The following is a 17,644-nucleotide window of genomic DNA, read 5'->3' as shown; positions in this document are numbered from 1 at the left end:
CCAGCTGTTGCCCTGGGTAGAGTGCCGGGGCGTCACAGTTCACAGCAACCTCAAGGTCTTGGGCTTAAGCGATTCTCTTGCCTCAGCTTCCCAAGTAGCTAGGACTACAGGTGCCTGCCACAACACCCAGCTATTTTGGGGTGTAGTTGCCATTATTGTTTTAGATGGCCCAGGGCCGGGTTCAAACCCGCCAGTCTCAGTGTATGTGGCTGGCGCCCTACCCACTGAGCTACATGTACCGCCCAATAAGTTGTGACTTTAAATTACTTTAAATTAATCAAGAGTAGAACTGGAACATTCTTAATACAGAAAAAGATCAATGCCTGAGGCAATAACCGCTCCAATTACTTTGATTTACATACATTATATGCCTGCATCAAAAATATCACAGGTATCCTATAAATATACACAACCATAGTAATTTTTTTTTTTGAGACACAGTCTCACTATGTCACCCTTGGTAAAGTGTCATTGCATCACAGCTCACAGCAACCTCAAACTCTTGGGCTCAAGAGATTCTCTTGCCTCAGCCTCCAAGTAGCTGGGACTACAGGCGCCCACCACAACACCTGGCTATTTTCTTTTTTGTGGTTGTAGCTGTTTGTCATTGTTTGGCAGGCCTGGGCCAGGTTCAAACCTGCCAGCCCCAGTGCATGTAGCTGGCACCCTAGCCACTGAGCTATAGGCTCCAGGCCAACACAACCATAATTTAAAAGAAATACATACACAAAATTTACAAAAAAAAAAAAAACTTACTTATGATATTGTTGCGTTTTCTGCATCAGCTTCTCTGGCAAGCCATCTTCATCATCAAATTGCTCCATAGGCTCCACAATGACTGGACGAGGTGTCCTGGATAGGAATAAAAGCATTAGTAAGAACACAGTGTCCAGAATTAATAATCCTGCTGAAAATTTTTTATAATAACAAAGATAAATCCTTGGGGCCCAGGTGCAGTGGCTCATGCCTGTATTCTCAACACTCAGGGAGGCTGAGATAGGTGGATTGCTTGAACTCAGTACTAGTTCAAGACCAGTCTGAACAAGAGTGATCCTCTCTCTACTAAAAAATAGAAAAAAAAAAGCTAGGCATGGTGGCCCATGCCTGTAGTCCCAGCTATTAGGGAGGATAAGGGAGGAAGACCACGTGAGCCAAGGAATTTGAGGTTGCTATGAGCTATGACACCAAGGCACTCTACCAAGAGCAACAGAATGACACTCTCTCTCTACAAATATACAGATGTATATCTGGAAAATGCCTCACTTGAGAAAAATATCTCAGAAATGTAATTTACAAGTACTCATAAAATCAGTTAATAGGCTCGGTGCCTGTGGCTCAAGTGGCTAAGGCGCCAGCCACATACACCTGAGTTGGCGGGTTTGAATCCAGCCTGGGCCCGCCAAATTAAAGAGTCTGAGACTAGCCACGATAACGAGACCCCACTTCTACCAAAAATAGAAAAATTTGCTGGGCACTGTGGCAAATGCCTGTAGTCCCAGCTATTGGGCGCGCTGAGGCAGGAGGATCCTTTGAACCCAGGAGTTTGAGGTTGCTGTAACCAAGGCAGACACCAAGGCCCTCGAGCCTGGGGCAACAAAGTCAGACTCTGTCACCAAAAGAAAATGATGAGTAAATGAAGGAAGAGTTATTTATGATAACCACTATAGTTAACTTTTACAAAACACAATGAAAAATGTTCATGCTTTATGTACGTAGCCTTCATTATCTCCACGTACCACCACCTCAACCTACCCCTATCTCTGCCTACCTCCTAGTCTCACTATGTCTACCAGCATTGCTTAGAAAATACTTCAAAATGTTTAAGCCAAAAGAGAGACCTAAAAGATGGCAACCAAGCAAAAGTGCAAGAGGGCAGGCACAGAACAAAGGGTATTCAAAGAGACAGTTGGGAGGAAAACTAAGAGATAAGAAGAGTGGATGACCAAAAAATCTGACTAGAAAACCTGACTAGAAAGCGTGGCCATGGGTGGGTGGAACTGCCACGGGCGGTGGCAACAAGAGGGACAACTGGGGACCGCGGGCACAGCACACCTCATTATCAAGGATCTTGGAGAAATTTATTCAAGGCTCTTGGATCACAGACCAGTTATTCAAGGTGATACACATTATTCTATAGAAGAATTTGAAGAAAAACATGGTCTTCGAGAAATGCAAGTTCTTGAAAATTTGAAGAATATGGTCCATGAAACAAACGAACATACTCTTCCCAAATGTAGAGAAACAATGCAGGACGACTTAAGCCAAGTTCTTCAGAGATTGCAAGCAGCTAATGATTCAGTCTATAGACTCCAACAGAGGGAGCAGGAACGAAAAAAGATTCATAATGACCATTTAATAGCTAGTGAGAAACAGCATTTACTCCAGTGGTAAGACTTCAGGAAGAAACAGCCCAGCAAAAGGGCTGAAGTGGATGAAGAACACAGAAAAGCCGTGGAGAAGCTCAAAGAACAGTACACTGAGATGGAGAAAGACCTAGCAAAATTTTCAGTCTTTTAAGAACTTAAACCACAACAGTGACAAACTAATGAGAAAACATTTGCCTCCTGCCTAAGAAATATTCCCACCAAACCATTTAGCCTCTGCTTCAAGTTTAGCATATATTCAATGGCACTCATATCAGAAGAAAGACACTTCTGCTGGAGTTCTGATTAAACGTTTAATAGAAGAAGAGTGCTACATTTGTCTGCTTTTAAGTGCCTATATGATTATTTGAATGGGGAGGAAGAAGAAAAATGGGATAAATATACTTTTTGTTAATCAGAACTGATCTTTTCCATTGATTAGGCCAGAAAACTGTAAGCATAGATTTTTTTAGAGAGAAAGATAATTTAATTCACTCTTCTACAGGGTTAATAATTAGTTTATTGTGGCTGTAGGCAGGTATAAAAGCTGCCCTTCATAGCCTCTTTGGCTACTGGAAGAAGGCATAAAGTGTTATTGCATGAGTAATATAGACCCCCCCCCCAAAAAAAGTTGTCCTTGCAGCAGAGATCCTATTTAAGAGGTAAAAGCAGAAGCATTGTCTCCACCCTGGCAAAATAGCCATGTGGGTCTCTGCACTGCCCCTTGGGAGAGGGTGCAGATTTTGCAGTACTGCATAATGCTCTGGGCTTTACTGGGTGACAAGACACATGTTAAGTTTTGTGGCCTCCTAGCACTTAGTATTTTCAGCTTTTATTAATAAAAGATGTATAGAACAAAAACTTACCAAAAATATGTTTTTGCTTTTGGTTTTTCCAAGAACTATAATCTTAGAATTTACCTCACTTTTATGTCTTTTGCTATGGTAAACTGTAAGATAAATAATGTTTATACATGTTTCAACCGTTTAATGAGTAATCAGCAAAATCTGCCAAGGAGTCCCTCTGGAACCGTGTAAGATTCTGGCTCTGAATGATCCAGAAGTGTTTGCCCACATGGCAAATGATCCATGTTAAATATAAATCCTTTCTAGTGTTAATGTCTGATCTGACAAGCAGGTATGTTATGATGAAGCATGTACCAAATCTGTCATCACCATGATCCTTCAAAATCTGCATTTAATAATCTAATTGAAGAACTAAGTTGATTTTTTATTTGCCATAAACCAAGCAAAAAGTAAATGCAATAATTTCAGGAGATTTATGGTAAATGAATTTGAGGTATGGATAAATTTTGCAAACTTTATTTATTGCTCTTTAGTAAAGAAAGGCACAAGAAAGAAAATACCCAACTCTCTTGTGTTATCTCGGTGTTGCAACTACAGAAAATTTACAATGCTTGCCTGTGTAAATTTATGGCTTACTGTCAAAGCTTCATTCTTGGCCGCGTGTTGAAAATGTGATTAAGGTTAATAGAGGAGAAAAAAAAAAGAAAGAAAAACTCCTTCATTAGTATTTTCCCTAAAAGGGGAAGAGAGAATTCATGGAGGGAGAGGAATAAGAAGAATAAATGACACAGTGGTATTAAAATTTTCTTTGGGTGGCGCCTGTGCCTCAGTGGGTAGGGCGCTGGCCTCATATACCCAAGGTGGGGTTCAAACCCAGCCCTGGCCAAATTGCAACAACAACAAAAAAATAGCCAGGCATTGTGGTTGGGCGCCTGTAGTCCCAGCTACTCGGGAGGCTGAGGCAAAAAAGTTGCCTAAGCCCAGGAGTTGGAGGTTGCTGTGAGCTGTGTGACGCCATGGCACTCTACCGAAAGCAATAAAGTGAGACTCAGTCTCTTTTAAAAAAAAAAAAAAAAAATTTCTTTGCTATCAGTACCTCACTATGCAAGCAGCAATAAAATCTACTTAAACTGAATTTAGAACAGTGATGTTTCAGAGAGGAGTAAGAAAGCTTAACTTTTGAGGTGTTAACATAAAAAAGTTAGAGAAATGAAGGAGATTCCAAAAGCTTTCCTTAAACATCCATGGCTTGGCACCTAGCTCAGCAGCCAGGGAGCTAGCCATGTTCACTGGAGCTGGCAGGTTCAAACCCAGCCCAAGCCTGCCAAACCACAATGACAACTACAACCAAAAAATAGCTGGGCCTTGTGGCAGGCGCCTATAGTCCCAGCAGCTACTTGGGAGGCTGAGGCAAGAGAAATCACTTAAGCCCAGGAGTTTGAGGTTACTGTGAGCTATGACGCTACAGCACTCTACCAAGGGCGACATAGACTGTCTCAAATAAAAAAAAAAAAAGAAAGAAATCCAGAGATTGCCATGGACTTTAGATCCTGAACTGCAAGAAAAGACACAAAGTGATTTTTAAAAAATTACTAGAGCTAGCAGCCATATTTTAAAAGCAATAAATATATACAGTATCATTCCACCACCCATGATATTCTGGGGTAGTGGAATGATACTATAGAAACCTCAGGTAAACTGAGTGGGAACCCAACGAAAAGGTATTTGGGGTGTGGTTCTTTTAAGAGTAATCAAAGTGGCTCAGGGCCAAAATGAAGGTTCATCATACGGACTATTCACCCAGAGGAAGCCACAGCAGCACCACAAACATCAGAATAGTTAACAGATCCAGATAAGAGTTACATCTGAGAAGAGGCCAAAAAAGTGATCAGCATACCACTCTAATAAGTAACACAAGGCCACCCCCTCCACCTCAAAGAAAATCTACAAAGAGAGACTAAAGAAGGAAAATTAAGCAGATGTTTGTGCCTCAAAACATGACAGAATTATTACTTAGAACTGACAAAATTATATTAACATATTATCTTTCCTTGTTAATTATGTCTTTATAAGTAGAACTGTAGAAAACAAGGTAGAATATACAGAACTTAAAAACATGGTGTCTTGAAAGATTATGCAATATTTTGTGCATGTAATTAACAAAATGAAGGACAAAGTAATTGATGACAATTTAGTAATGAATCATCCTTATAGATGTGTACCATTTTATGGTTTTTCATTTTAGTCTAGTTGCATATTTATTTATTAGCATATCTGATACCCGTTAAAGAACAATGATAAAATAATTCCCAGAATGACAAAATAACGAAATGTTTTATGAAGGAGAAAAAATAAAAACCACTAAGATCTCTATAAAATGAGCCAATGTATCCATACGGTAATTTCTTTTTTAAAAAAAGGCGGTTCTAGCCAGGTGAGGTAGCTCATGCCTGTAATCCTAGCTCTCTGGGAGGCCAAGGCGGGCAGAATGCCTGAGCTCACAAATTCAAGACCAGCCTGAGCAAAAGTGAGATCCTATCTCTAAAAAAATAATAGCTAGGTGTTGCGGCAGGCATCTGTAGTCCCAGAGACTGGGAGGCTGAGGCAATAGGATCAACAGGAATTTGAGGTTGCTGTGAACTATCATGGCAAGGCACTCTACTCAGAGTGACAAAGTGAGACTGTCTCACCAAAAAAAAAAAAAAGACAAAAAACCTCTACGAAATAAAATACTAATCCTCACAAAGAACTAAGACTGCTCAAAAAAGAAAGCAAAAAACCAAAAACTGGGTCCACTTGACACTAATAGTATATAAGTATTAAAAAGTTGTATCTCTAGGGTGGTGCCTGTGGCTCACTGAGTAGGGCGCCGGCCCCATGTACGGAGGGTGGCAGGTTCTAAACCCGACCCTTGCCAAACTGCAAACCCGACCCTTGTGGCAGGTGCCTGTAGTCCCAGCTACTCAAGAGGCTAGGGCAAGAAAATCTCCTAAGACCAAAAGCTGGAAGTTGCTGGGAGCTGTGTGACACCATGGCACTCTATCAAGGATGACAAAGTGAAACTCTGTCTCTTTAAAAAAAAGTTGTATCTCTAGAAAGTAGCAACATATAATTCCACTACCAGGTTTTTTTTAGATAGCCCTTATGCTTCTAATACACAAGCAAAAGAAATATTACAATTTTTCTTATTAAAGTTATTTTTCAAACTAGAAACAACTTCATTTAATGGAAACACATGATAAATGACACAAAAAGCAGTTCCTGGCTCAGCGCCTGTGGCTCAAGCAGCTAAGGCGCCAGCCACATACACCTAAGGTGGCGGGTTCAAATCCCCAGCCCGGGCCACCAAACAACAATGATGGCTGCAATCAAAAAAAAAAGATCAGGCGTTGTGGTGGGCGCCTGTAGTCCCAGCTACTTGGGAGGCTGAGGCAGGAGGCTTGCTTGAGCCCAGAAGTTGGAGGTTGCTGTGAGCGTGATGCCATGGCACTCTACCCAGGGGGATAGCTTGAAGGCTCCGTCTCAAAAAAAAAAAAAAAAAAAAGCAGTTCCTCTCAAATAAGTAGTTAAGTACAAAAAAATGTATGGATTAATCACTTCATGCAGAATAGTTAAAATAACAAGCCTAAGACTGCTATCTCAGAACGAGTAGGAACATAGTGACTGGCGCCACTGCCCTAATACACACATAAAGAACTCTGAACTCCTATGCCCACATGACACATCACACATGCTCTCTACCCATTGCTAGATAAATTAAACATGTCCTGTGTGACTCTAACAGGAGAGGATTTTTGGAACTTTGTGCCTAGTTTCCTCTAGAATACCCCATGTAACTTCTGCCTTTGCAGATTTTGAATCTTATTCATTCACTATAATTAATCTTAGCTGGAGGCTGTGCTGAGTCCTCATTGTCTTGGAGTCCCATGACACACCTATGAGCATACTAACCAAATATAACTTCTGTCAACATTCCCACATTTTTATTTCCAGTGTATTTGTCTCACTTTGTCGCCCTCAGGGGAGTGCCATGGCATCACAGTTCACAGTAACCTTAAACTCTTGGGCTTTAGCGATTCTCTTGCTTCAGCCTCCCAAGTAGCTGGGACTACAGGTACCAGCTATTTTGGTTGCAGTCGTCATTGTTGTTTAGCAGGTCCAGGTCGGGCTCAAACACGACAGCCTGATGTGTGGCTGGCGGCCCACCCACTGAGCTACGGGCACCACCTGCAGTGTATTTTTCCAATCAGCTAATTAACAAAATTTGGGGAACATACATCTAGTTTTGCATCCTTCCTTTTTGTTTTGCTTGCTAAATTAAAGTTTTAGTATTTTTTAAAATACTCATGTGGCTTATTATTCACTGGATATTTTTACACCTTTGCCAATATAGTTGTCTTTTTTAAGTTTTGCTTTGTATTTTAATAAAAAAATTAAAATATCTAGTTCTCGATCTTACAAATTATCAAAGCTACAAACCTTTCCTAAATCACAAAAATGCACAGAAATTTAAGTTAGTGAAAGAGAGAAATAATACAGAAAACAGTAAATTATTTTCTCTCCAAAACAATAATATATGTGGACAAGAATTAGCAAAGGAAATAATGCGGGTGGTGCCTGTGGCTCAGTGAGTAGGGCACTGGCCCCATATACCGAGAGTGGTGGGTTCGAACACAGCCCCGGCCAAACTGCAGCAAAAAAAAATAGCTGGGTGCTGTAGCTGGCACCCGTTAGTCCCAGTTACTTGGGAGGCTGCGGCAAGAGAAATTGCTTAAGCCCAAGAGGTGGATGGTGCTGTGAGCTGTGATGTCACAGCACTCTACCAAGGGCAACACAGTGAGACTCTGTCTCAAAAAAAAGGGGGGGGGGATGTAGCTTAATGAGTAGGACACCAGCCCCATATACTGAGGGTGGTGGGTTCAAACCCACCCCCAGCCAAACTGCATAAAAAATAGCCAGGCGCTGTGTCAGGCACCTAAGCCCAAGAGCTGGAAGTTGCTGTGAGCTATGATGCCACAGCACTCTACCAAGGGCAATAAAGTGACTGTCTCTAATTTAAAAAAAAAAAAAAAGAACCATGAGGAAAAAGACCTGGTTTAAAAAAAAAAAAGAAAGAAAGAAAGAAAGAAAAAGAAACTATACCTAGAGACTGAGGATGAAGAGCTCAAAGAGACAAAGCTGAGGACAAGGAGTTGCCCCCAGACACCAAGATGGCCCAACAGGTCAAGGACATGAAGATATCTCTCCTCCCCACCCCTGACTTTTTCCAAGATTTTAAAGACTATGACCATATAAAAGCAAGCCTTCAGTGGCCAAAACACCAGGTTCCAGGCATCAGTTACCACTGGGGACTAGAATAGCCATGTGGTCTGAGTATTTTTTTTTCTTTTAAAGCATTTTATTTTATTTCTTTGCTGTTTTTGGCCGGGGCAGTTTGAACCCGCCACCTCTGGCATATGGGATTGGCCCCTACCCTTTGAAGCCACAGGCACCCACCGTGGTCTGAATATTAAGTGCCCCAACATGATAGCCACCACTATCCAGGAGGTCATCATCCTGGCCAACCTCTCAATGGTGGCTCTGAGTCAAGGCTACTGAGAGAATACCATTCCATTCCTTGCAAACTGACTTGCCACTGTAGGTGTGTGCTGTTGTGCCTCATTTCCACCCCCAAAAGCACTGCCATCCTGTGTACACCTATGTCCAATAGGCTTCTTGCTGATGGCCAGTAGCAACAACAGCTACACCTTGGCCAGCGGCTACACTGTCAGCCTGGGCAACTTCGCCAAAGTCACCTTTCATGCCAGCTCCAAGATCCACAGATGCCTCTCTCTCAACCTCAGGTAAGAGACTATGTTCCTCAAGTCTCCCTATCAAGAATTCACTAATCATTTCATAAAGACACACCAGAGTACTGTGCAAAGAACCAGGCTCTTCAACTATAGTTACTACATAGCATTTTCAGACAAGAAAAATACTGAACTAAGCATGCTATAAAAAAAAAAACCTCTAATGAAAAAAAAAGTACCAAATATTAAAACTATTAATGTTTATCACTACTTTACCTATTACAACAATAAAGGGAAACAATCTAAATGGCTACCACTAGAACAGCTAAATCTGGCATAATTATAATGCAATACTACACAAAACCTTTAATGATATGAGAAAAAATTCACATTAAGAAAAGCTTCACAGGCTCAGCACCTGTGGCTTCAGTCTCTAAGGCGCCAGCCACATACACCTAAGGTGGTGGGTTTGAATCCAGCCCAGGCCCGCCAAAACAACAATGACGGCTGCAACCAAAAAATAGCCGAGTGTTGTGGCGGGCGCTTGTGGTCCCAGCTACTTAGGAGGCTGAGGCAGGAGACCCATTTGAGCTCAGGAGTTGGAGATTGCTGTGAGCTGTGATGCCACGGTACTCTACCCAGGGGGATAGCTTGAGGCTCCATCTCAAAAAAAAAGAAAAACTTCACAGCTCAGTGCCTGTTACTCTGTGGTTAGGACAGGCCACATACACTGGGGCTGGCAGGTTTGAACCCAGCCCGGGCCTGCCAAATAACAACGGCAACTACAACAACAAAACAAAAAATAGCTGGGCGTTGTGGTGGAGTGCCTGTAGTCCCAGTTACTTTGGAGGCTGAAGCAAGAGAATCTCTTAAAAGCCCAAGAGTTTGGAGTTGCTGTGAGCTGTAATGTCATAGTATTCTACAGAGAGCAACATACTAAAACTCTGCATCAAAAAAAAAAAAAAGGAAAGAAAAGAAAAAGAAAAACTTCACTTTGGCTGGGCATGGCGGATCACCTGAGTTCAGGAGTTTGAGACAAGCCTGAGCAAGACTGGGTCTTTAAAAACAGCAAGACATTGTGGCAAGCTACTCAGGAGGCTGAGGCAAGAGAATCACTAGAGCCCAAAAGTTTGAAGTTGCTGTGAGATATGATGCCACTTTACGAAACTCTGTCTCAAAATATAATACAAATGGGTGGCGCCTATGGCTCAAAGGAGTAGGGCACCGGCCCCATATGCCGGAAGTGGCAGGTTCAAACCCAGCCCCGGCCAAAAACTGCTAAAAAAATAAAAATAAATAAAGACTTCTTTTAAAAAATATATATATATATATAACAGAATTTTTTCAAAAAAGAAAATCATGGATTTATCATAAATCAATCACCTTGGAGTTAATAAAATACCTAGTAACGTAAACGGGAACGCCTGAAACATCTAACAGTATTCTCTCCCAGAAAGCTACGGTAAGAAATTTAACAGTAAAACTCTCAAAAACCTAAGAGCAGCCAGCTGTTAGTGGCTCATGCTTCTAATCCTAGCACTCTGAGAGGCCAAAGCTACATAAGCTCAGGAGTTTGAGACCAGATGAGCAAGAGCGAGACCCAATCTCTACTAAAAAAGAGGAAAAATTAGCCAGGCATAGTGGCAAGCACCTATAAGTCCCAGCTACTCAGGAGACTGAGGTAGGAGGATTGTTTGAACCCAGAAGTTTGAAGTTGCTGCATGGTGGGCTGGAACAATGGTTCTCTAGCCCAGGCAACAGAGTCGTCTGTCTACAAAGGGGGAAAAAAAAAAAAAGTGTCATGACACTAACATTTGTGTCATTTGAAGCACTAGTCCAGATAAAGGAAATTAAAGACATGAAGATTTGGGGCCAGCACAGTGGTCCATACCTGTAATCCCATCACTCTCAGAGGCCAAGGCAGGTGTATCACTTGAACTCACGAATTCGAGACCAGTCTGAGCAAGAGTGAGACCCCATCTCAAAAAAAATAGCCAGTCCAGGTGTGGTGGTGGCACCTGTAGTCCCAGCTACTCAGGAAGCTGAGGGAAGAGGATTGCTAAATCCAAGAGTTGCAGGTTACTATGTACTACAATGACACCAAGGCACTCTACCCGGGGCAACAGAGTAATACTGTCTCAAAAAAAAAAAAAAGAGAAATGGTATCTAAAGAGAAAGAGTGATTTCACTATGTGGGTCTTCCAGGGACACTGTCTAGAGGCACTCAGAAAGGTAGTGTTTGACATATCATTAGAGGGTTTTCCTACAAGACAACCTCTAACAAAACTAGGCTGTCTCAAATCCTTAGTAATAAAATTGTTTGCCCTTTATACCAAGAAGGTTGGGAAACACCAAATCTGCATGTGGCATGAGCCCAGACAGACTTCAAGGGGTTCATGCTGTGAAACCTAAAGTTCTTAGAAGGTTGTCTAAAAAAAAAAAAAAAAAAACATGCCAACAGGGCCTATGATGGTTCCACATGTACCAAACATATTCATGACAGGATCAAGCATGCTTTCCCTCTTGAGGAACAAAAAATTGTTGTCAAAGTGTTGAAGGCACAAGCACAGAGTCAGAAAGCTAAATAATAAAATGAAGCTTTGGGGCAGTGCCTGAGGCTCAATGAGTAGGATGCCAGCCCCATATACTGAGGATGGCAGGTTTGAACCCAGCCCTGGCCAAACTGCAACAAAAAAATAGCTGGGTGTTGGCTCGGAGCTTGTGCCTCAAGCTAAGGCACCAGCCACATACACATGAGGGGACGGGTTCAAATCCAGCCCAGGCCCGCCAAACAACGACACCTTCAACCAAAAATTAGCCGGGCATTGTAGTGGGCACCTGCAATCCCAGCTACCAGGGAGGCGGAGGCAGGAGAATCGCTTGAGCCCAGGAGTTGGAGGTTGCTGTGAGCTGTGATGTCACAGCACTCTACTGAGGGCAACAGAATAAAACTCTGTCTCTTAAAAAAAAAAAAAAGAAAGAAAGAAAAAGAAAATAAAGGTTTTTAAATAAAAATTAAAAGACTTAAAAAAAATTTCACCATGTGGATGTTTATCATTATGCCTATGCAATTTCCAAGTGGCTCTCAAGCAGTGGTTCTCAACCTTCCTAAATGCCACGGCCCTTTAATACAGTTCCTATGAGTATTGAGGGTTGAGAACCACTGCTCTAGAGTGTGAGCATTGCTAAAGTTCTGTGATCCTAATGTTTAAAGATGTGGTTATAGCCTTAGTATCACAGGAGAAAAAGTTTACTTTTCCTTTTCTTCTCCATTTGTCTGCCTCTTTTGTAATTTCAAAATAACATAAAAACATAATTTACACATATTTTTTGAATGCTCATTACAATATACTGTATTATGCTGTTTACCCAAAACCATGTACAGTGGTTACTCTTAAAACAACTTAAGAGTAGATCTGTGAACACAACATGGAGGTTAGGGGCACCAGCCCCCTGTATAATCAAAAATCCATATATTTTTGGCTCCCCCCAAAATTTACTGCTAATAGCCTTCTATTGACCAGAAGCCTTACGGATAATAGTCAATTACACATATTGTGTACACATTTGTATACGTATTTTACAGTACATTCTTACAATCAAGTGTTATTGCTAAACTCTACACTAGGTAGAGTGCCTAGGACAGAAAATATTATTGCTAAAATCATAAAACATACATATTTCTTATTCCCTAAATGGAAATGAATATAAAAGTCTTCATCCTCATCATCTTCACATTGAGTAGGAAGAAGAGGATTTGGTCTTGCTATATCAGGGGTGACAGAGGCAAAAGAAGTAAAGGAAGCTGAGGAGGAGGTAGGAGAGGCGGGTACATTCAGTATAACTTTTATTGAAAAAACTGCATTTTTATCACTTATTCAAATACCTGAGATTCAGTCAGTAAATAAATAGGATTATCTTTTTTTTTTTGAGACAGAGCCTCAAGCTGTCCCTCTGGGTACAGAGTGCTATGGCATCACAGCTCACAGCAACCTCCAACTCCTGGGCTTAAGCGAGTCTCCTGCCTCAGCCTCCCAAGTAGCTGGGACCACAGGCGCCCACCACAACACCCGGCTATTTTTTTGGCTGCAGCTGTCATTGTTGTTTGGCGGGCCCGGACTGGATTCGAACCTGCCACCTTAGGTGTATCTGGCTGGTGCCTTAGCCTGAGCCACAGGCACCAAGACATAAAGGAGACTATTTTAAGAAGGGTCAGAGCCGGCACGGTGGCTGACGCCTATAATCCTAGTACTCTGGGAGACCAAGGGAAATAGACCGCCTGAGCTCAGGAGTTTGAGACCAGCCTGAGCAAAGGCGAGAACTCATTTCTGCTAAAAACAGAAAAATTAAGTTGGGTGTTTTAATGGACACCTGTAGGCCCAGCTACTTGGAAGGCAGAGGCAAGATAATCCCCTGAGCCCAAGAAATTGAGGTTGCTCTAAGTTATGTTACAGCACTCTACCTAATGCACAGAGTGACACTGTTTCAAAAAAAGAAAACAAAAGAATAAGCTTTTCGAAAAATAACATTTTTAGCAAAGTGTGAATAAAATGGAAAAGACTTCTGACAACCTGAGAAGAATTCTCTAAAAGGAACAAGACCAAAGTCTTTGACACAGGGTGAAGTTGGCCGTATTATAAAACAGCAGATGTAGCATGAGTTTCAGTTTTAACATGAATGTTTAACAGTCAAAAACAAACCAAGAAAGGTTTTACAAAGCATCAAACCAAGTTCCATGTGGCCACAAAACAATATTTTAATTTAATTCCTAAATTATCTGAATGATCTCAATCAGTATCTGACAGCACCAGACAATAAAGAAATATAAAGAACATAATAGCCCAAAAAAAAAAATTATTTTTTTTTAGAGACAGTCTCAGTCTCATTTTGTTGCCCTCAGTACAGTGCCGTGGAGTCACAGCTCACAGCAACTTCCAGCTCTTAGGCTTAGGCGATTCTCTTGCCTCAGCCTCCCAAGTAGCTGGGACTATAGGCACCCACCACAACGTCCAGCTATTTTTTTGTTGCAGTTTAGCCAGGGCCAGGTTTGAACCCACCACCCTTGGTATATGGTGCCAGTGCCCTACCCACTGAGCCACAGGCACTGCCCCAAATTAAAGTTTCTTAAAGAGTTAACTTTAAGTTACTAAGATTTTGCTTTGCATATATGTTTGGTGAGATGAATGAAAATTATAACAGAAAACATTTCCAAACTTTAAATATGAAATGACAGACTGATGTTTGTGGAAAGTACATGACTCCTAATTTCTATCGGTACACAAAAATTCCTTATTTATATTCACTGAATATTTATTCAATACCTACTTACCATGTGCCTGTATCAACTGCAAAGAAAAGACAATTTCAGAACAGGAAGTGGCCCTTATGTAACTGAATAGAAGGACAAGATGCTTCAAACTTACGTTGTTAGCAAGAACGCCCCATCACCACATCTTTCTAGAGCCTTTCGTGCAGGAGGTTTTGCTGCAAATTCTACGAAACCTTTTCCTGTAGCTCTACCACGATCATCCACTACGACAACAGCTTTCTCGACTGGGCCAAACTGGGAAAATGCTTGCTCTAGAAGCTCATTGGAAACAACTGGAGAAAGGTTCTTGACAGTTAAAGCTGCTCCATGTGTGGCAAAACGAATTCGGAGAGGTCTGCTCTTCAAAATGGTGCCGTCCAGCTCTGCTTTTGCAATCTCAGCCAGGGTTCTGGATTCCTTTTTAGGAAGAAAAGCCAGTTTTTAAATATGACGATAGCACAAAAATATTTGCCATAGTTGTTCATTTCTAGGGGGAACTGGGCACCTTAAGGAAATAGCTGATAGGGTCGCTTTGGTTTTGTATCTTTTTTTTTTTTTGGCAGTTTTTGGCTGGGGCTGGGTTTGAACCCACCACCTCCAGCATATAGGACTGGTGCCCTATTGAGCCACAGGCGCCACCCTGGTTTTGTATCTTTTAATTTTGGTATAACAGGGTTTCGATTAACTATTCAAAGATTATTTTAAACATTGTAAGTAAAAAGTCACAACACCACCATCTCATTAGAAGTCATTGCTTAGGCTCGGCGCCTATAGCTCGGCCGGCTAAGGCGCCAGCCACGTACACCTAAGGTGGCGGGTTCGGATCCCCAGCCCGGACCCGCCAAACAACAATGACGGCTGCAACCAAAAAATAGCCGGGCGTTGTGGCGGGCGCCTGTGGTCCCAGCTACTTGGGAGGCAGAGGCAGGAGACTCGCTTGAGCCCAGGAGTTGGAGGTTGCTGTGAGCTGTAATGCCATGGCACTCTACCCAGGGGGAAAGCTTGAGGCTCTGTCTCAAAAAAAAAAAAAAAAAAAAAAAAAGAAGTCATTGCTTAATAATAAACATTCTGGCTCAGCGCCCATAATCCAGTGGTTAGGGCTCTGGCCACATACACCAGGACTGGGGGGGGTTGAAACCAGCCTAGGCCTGCTAAACAATGACAACTGCAACAAAAAAATAGCCCAGCATTGCAGTGGGCACCTACAGTCCTGCTACTTGGGAGGCTGAGGCTAGAGAATTGTTTAAGCGCAAGAGTTTGAAGGTGCTGTGAGCTCTCTACCAAGACTGACAAAGTGAGACTCCTTCTCCAAAAATAATAACAATTATTATTAAACATTCACGAACAAGTTAGCAGCTATTAAATATTCAAAGCAATACTATTTTCTTGTTTTTTTTTTCTTTTTTTGAGACAGAGTCTCACTTTGTCTCCTTGATAGAGTACCATGGCATAACAGCTAACTGCAACCTCAAACTCTTAGGCTCTAGAGATCCTCTTGCCTCAGCCTCACACAGAGTTGGGCCATCCAGCTCTGTTTTTGCAATCTCAGCCAGTGTTCTGGATTCCACCACAATGAGTCTCACTCTTGCTTAGGCTGGTCTTAAACTCCTGAGCTCAGGCAATCCACTAGCTCTGGCATCCCAGAATGCTATGATTACAAGCGTGAGCCACTGTGCCTGGCCAAACCAACACTGTTTTAAAATCTCCTACATATATTAAAGAAACACATGCTACTTTTTAAGACCAAGTACCAACTACTAGAAACTACCACTGAAGAATTCTCTATATACTCTCCAAGTTTGATATTTATATCTTAATAAACATTCCACCTCTCCATTGACAAATATCCTTTTTATTTACTTTTCTCTTTTGTACTATCTGTAAAAACTATTATAATTTTTAATTTCTTCTGAAATACTTGTATGGGCTACACATCTCACATGACAAGCAACAGCACACATTCATGAGCTGTAAGACTTCTCTCCGTTATCTAGTGAAGTATACATACGCACTTGTTTTCACAAACTAAAAAATATGTTTATTGCTAGACTCACAAAAGAACTTCCTCTACTTAAATTCACAACAGCATGAAATTACTGCCCTTGTGCAAAAAATAATTCTACCTATATAATTATTTTTACAAAGACAAATGAAGTTAACCTTCTTACAGTACAGTCAGCCTATCATATCCAAAGATTCAACAATGGACCAAAATTAATTTGAGAAAAAATAATAATACAAACAAACAAGGGCCTCAGACAGTGGCACGCACCTAATCCTAGCACTTTGGGAGTTCAAAGCAGGATGACTGCTTAAAGTCAGAAGGTCAAAACCAGCCTGAGCAAAAGCAATACTTTGTCTCTACAAAAAAATAGAAAAAGCCCAGTATGGTGGTACCAGCCTATAGTCCCAGATACTCAGGAGGCTAAGGAAGGAGGATGACTTGAGCTCACAATTTGAAGATGCCTGTGGACTCAGCCCAGGCTGATCAAGACCCTGAGTCAAAAATAAACAAACAATACAGATCCTTCTGTAGTTCTTAAGGGTAATGAATAAGTTTCCATGTGCACGTGTGAGATGTTTCCCAAAAACTTTATTATGAAGTTGGCGTACTACTCTTCTGTCAAGAGGGAGGAACCAATACAGTGTACTGTTTAGGTAGCAAATGCATTTTATTAGAACTAGGTATTATAAGTAACCTAGACAAGACAAAGTATACAGGACTGGACTTTACAGGTTATGTGCAAATATTATGACATTTTCATACAATATAAGGGACTTTGAGCATTCATGAATTTTGGTATTAGGAGAGGTCCTAGAACCAAACTTCTGTGGATACTGCAGAATGTATTCAAAACATTTTGTCTATTATTCTTAACTCAATTAATAGTAGTAATATAGGCAGTATCAGCAGCAGCAACAAGCATTTAATACCTAAAAATGGAAGATTACTTTGTTACCTAACATGTCATATAACTCAAAAACTCTTAAGAGCCAGATTTTAGGAATGAGTCTCGAATTAAAATGCTGTCCGGCAGAAGCAGGAATCGGAAGAGACAAAAAACTTTGGTAGAATGATGATAATCTTCTGTATTTTAGTTAGCGTTTGAGTCAGACACACACATTTGTCAAAATTCGCCAACCACTACACTTAAAATTTGTGCCTTTCATGGTTTGCAAATTTCAACTAGCCTAAAAAATAACAGCAGACGTTAGTTAATAATAAGCATGCTGGGCTTGGTGCCTGTGGCTCAAGCGGCTAAGGCGCCAGCCCACATACACCTAAGGTGGCGGGTTCGAATCCCCAGCCCGGGCCCGCCAAACAACAATGATGGCTGCAACCAAAAACAATGGCCAGGCGTTGTGGCGGGTGCCTGT

At 41.5% G+C, this 17,644-nt stretch overlaps 1 protein-coding gene, 1 non-coding gene and 1 pseudogene across 7 annotated transcripts in view; 2 read left to right on the top strand and 1 right to left on the bottom strand.

Moving 5' to 3' along the window:
• Positions 1-17,644, bottom strand: part of PSPC1 (paraspeckle component 1) — a 107,130-nt gene that overhangs the window by 81,252 nt on the left and 8,234 nt on the right. For all 6 annotated transcript variants that reach the window (XR_002774997.1, XR_002774998.1, XR_001161570.2 and 3 more), the window contains exons 2-3: positions 14,382-14,683; positions 757-852 (exon numbers count right to left, since the gene is read on the bottom strand). Coding sequence is in view for 3 of the 6 variants with exons in the window: in XM_023517223.1 (XP_023372991.1) it covers positions 757-852; positions 14,382-14,683 (398 nt within the window). In the remaining 3 variants the exon portion in view is untranslated. The remainder of the gene's footprint in view (positions 1-756; positions 853-14,381; positions 14,684-17,644) is intronic.
• On the top strand, positions 1,984-2,517 carry LOC105887698 (annotated as a pseudogene).
• On the top strand, positions 16,791-16,892 carry LOC111727460. The gene has a single exon (XR_002775019.1). It is a non-coding gene; the product is annotated as a small nucleolar RNA U13 (small nucleolar RNA).

Source organism: Otolemur garnettii, unplaced genomic scaffold, assembly GCF_000181295.1.
Source record: "Otolemur garnettii isolate 467f Iridium unplaced genomic scaffold, OtoGar3 scaffold00106, whole genome shotgun sequence".
Classification (NCBI taxonomy): Eukaryota; Metazoa; Chordata; class Mammalia; order Primates; family Galagidae; genus Otolemur; species Otolemur garnettii.
Note: the sequence above shows the minus strand (reverse complement) of the source record. Positions and strands in the feature narration are given on the sequence as shown.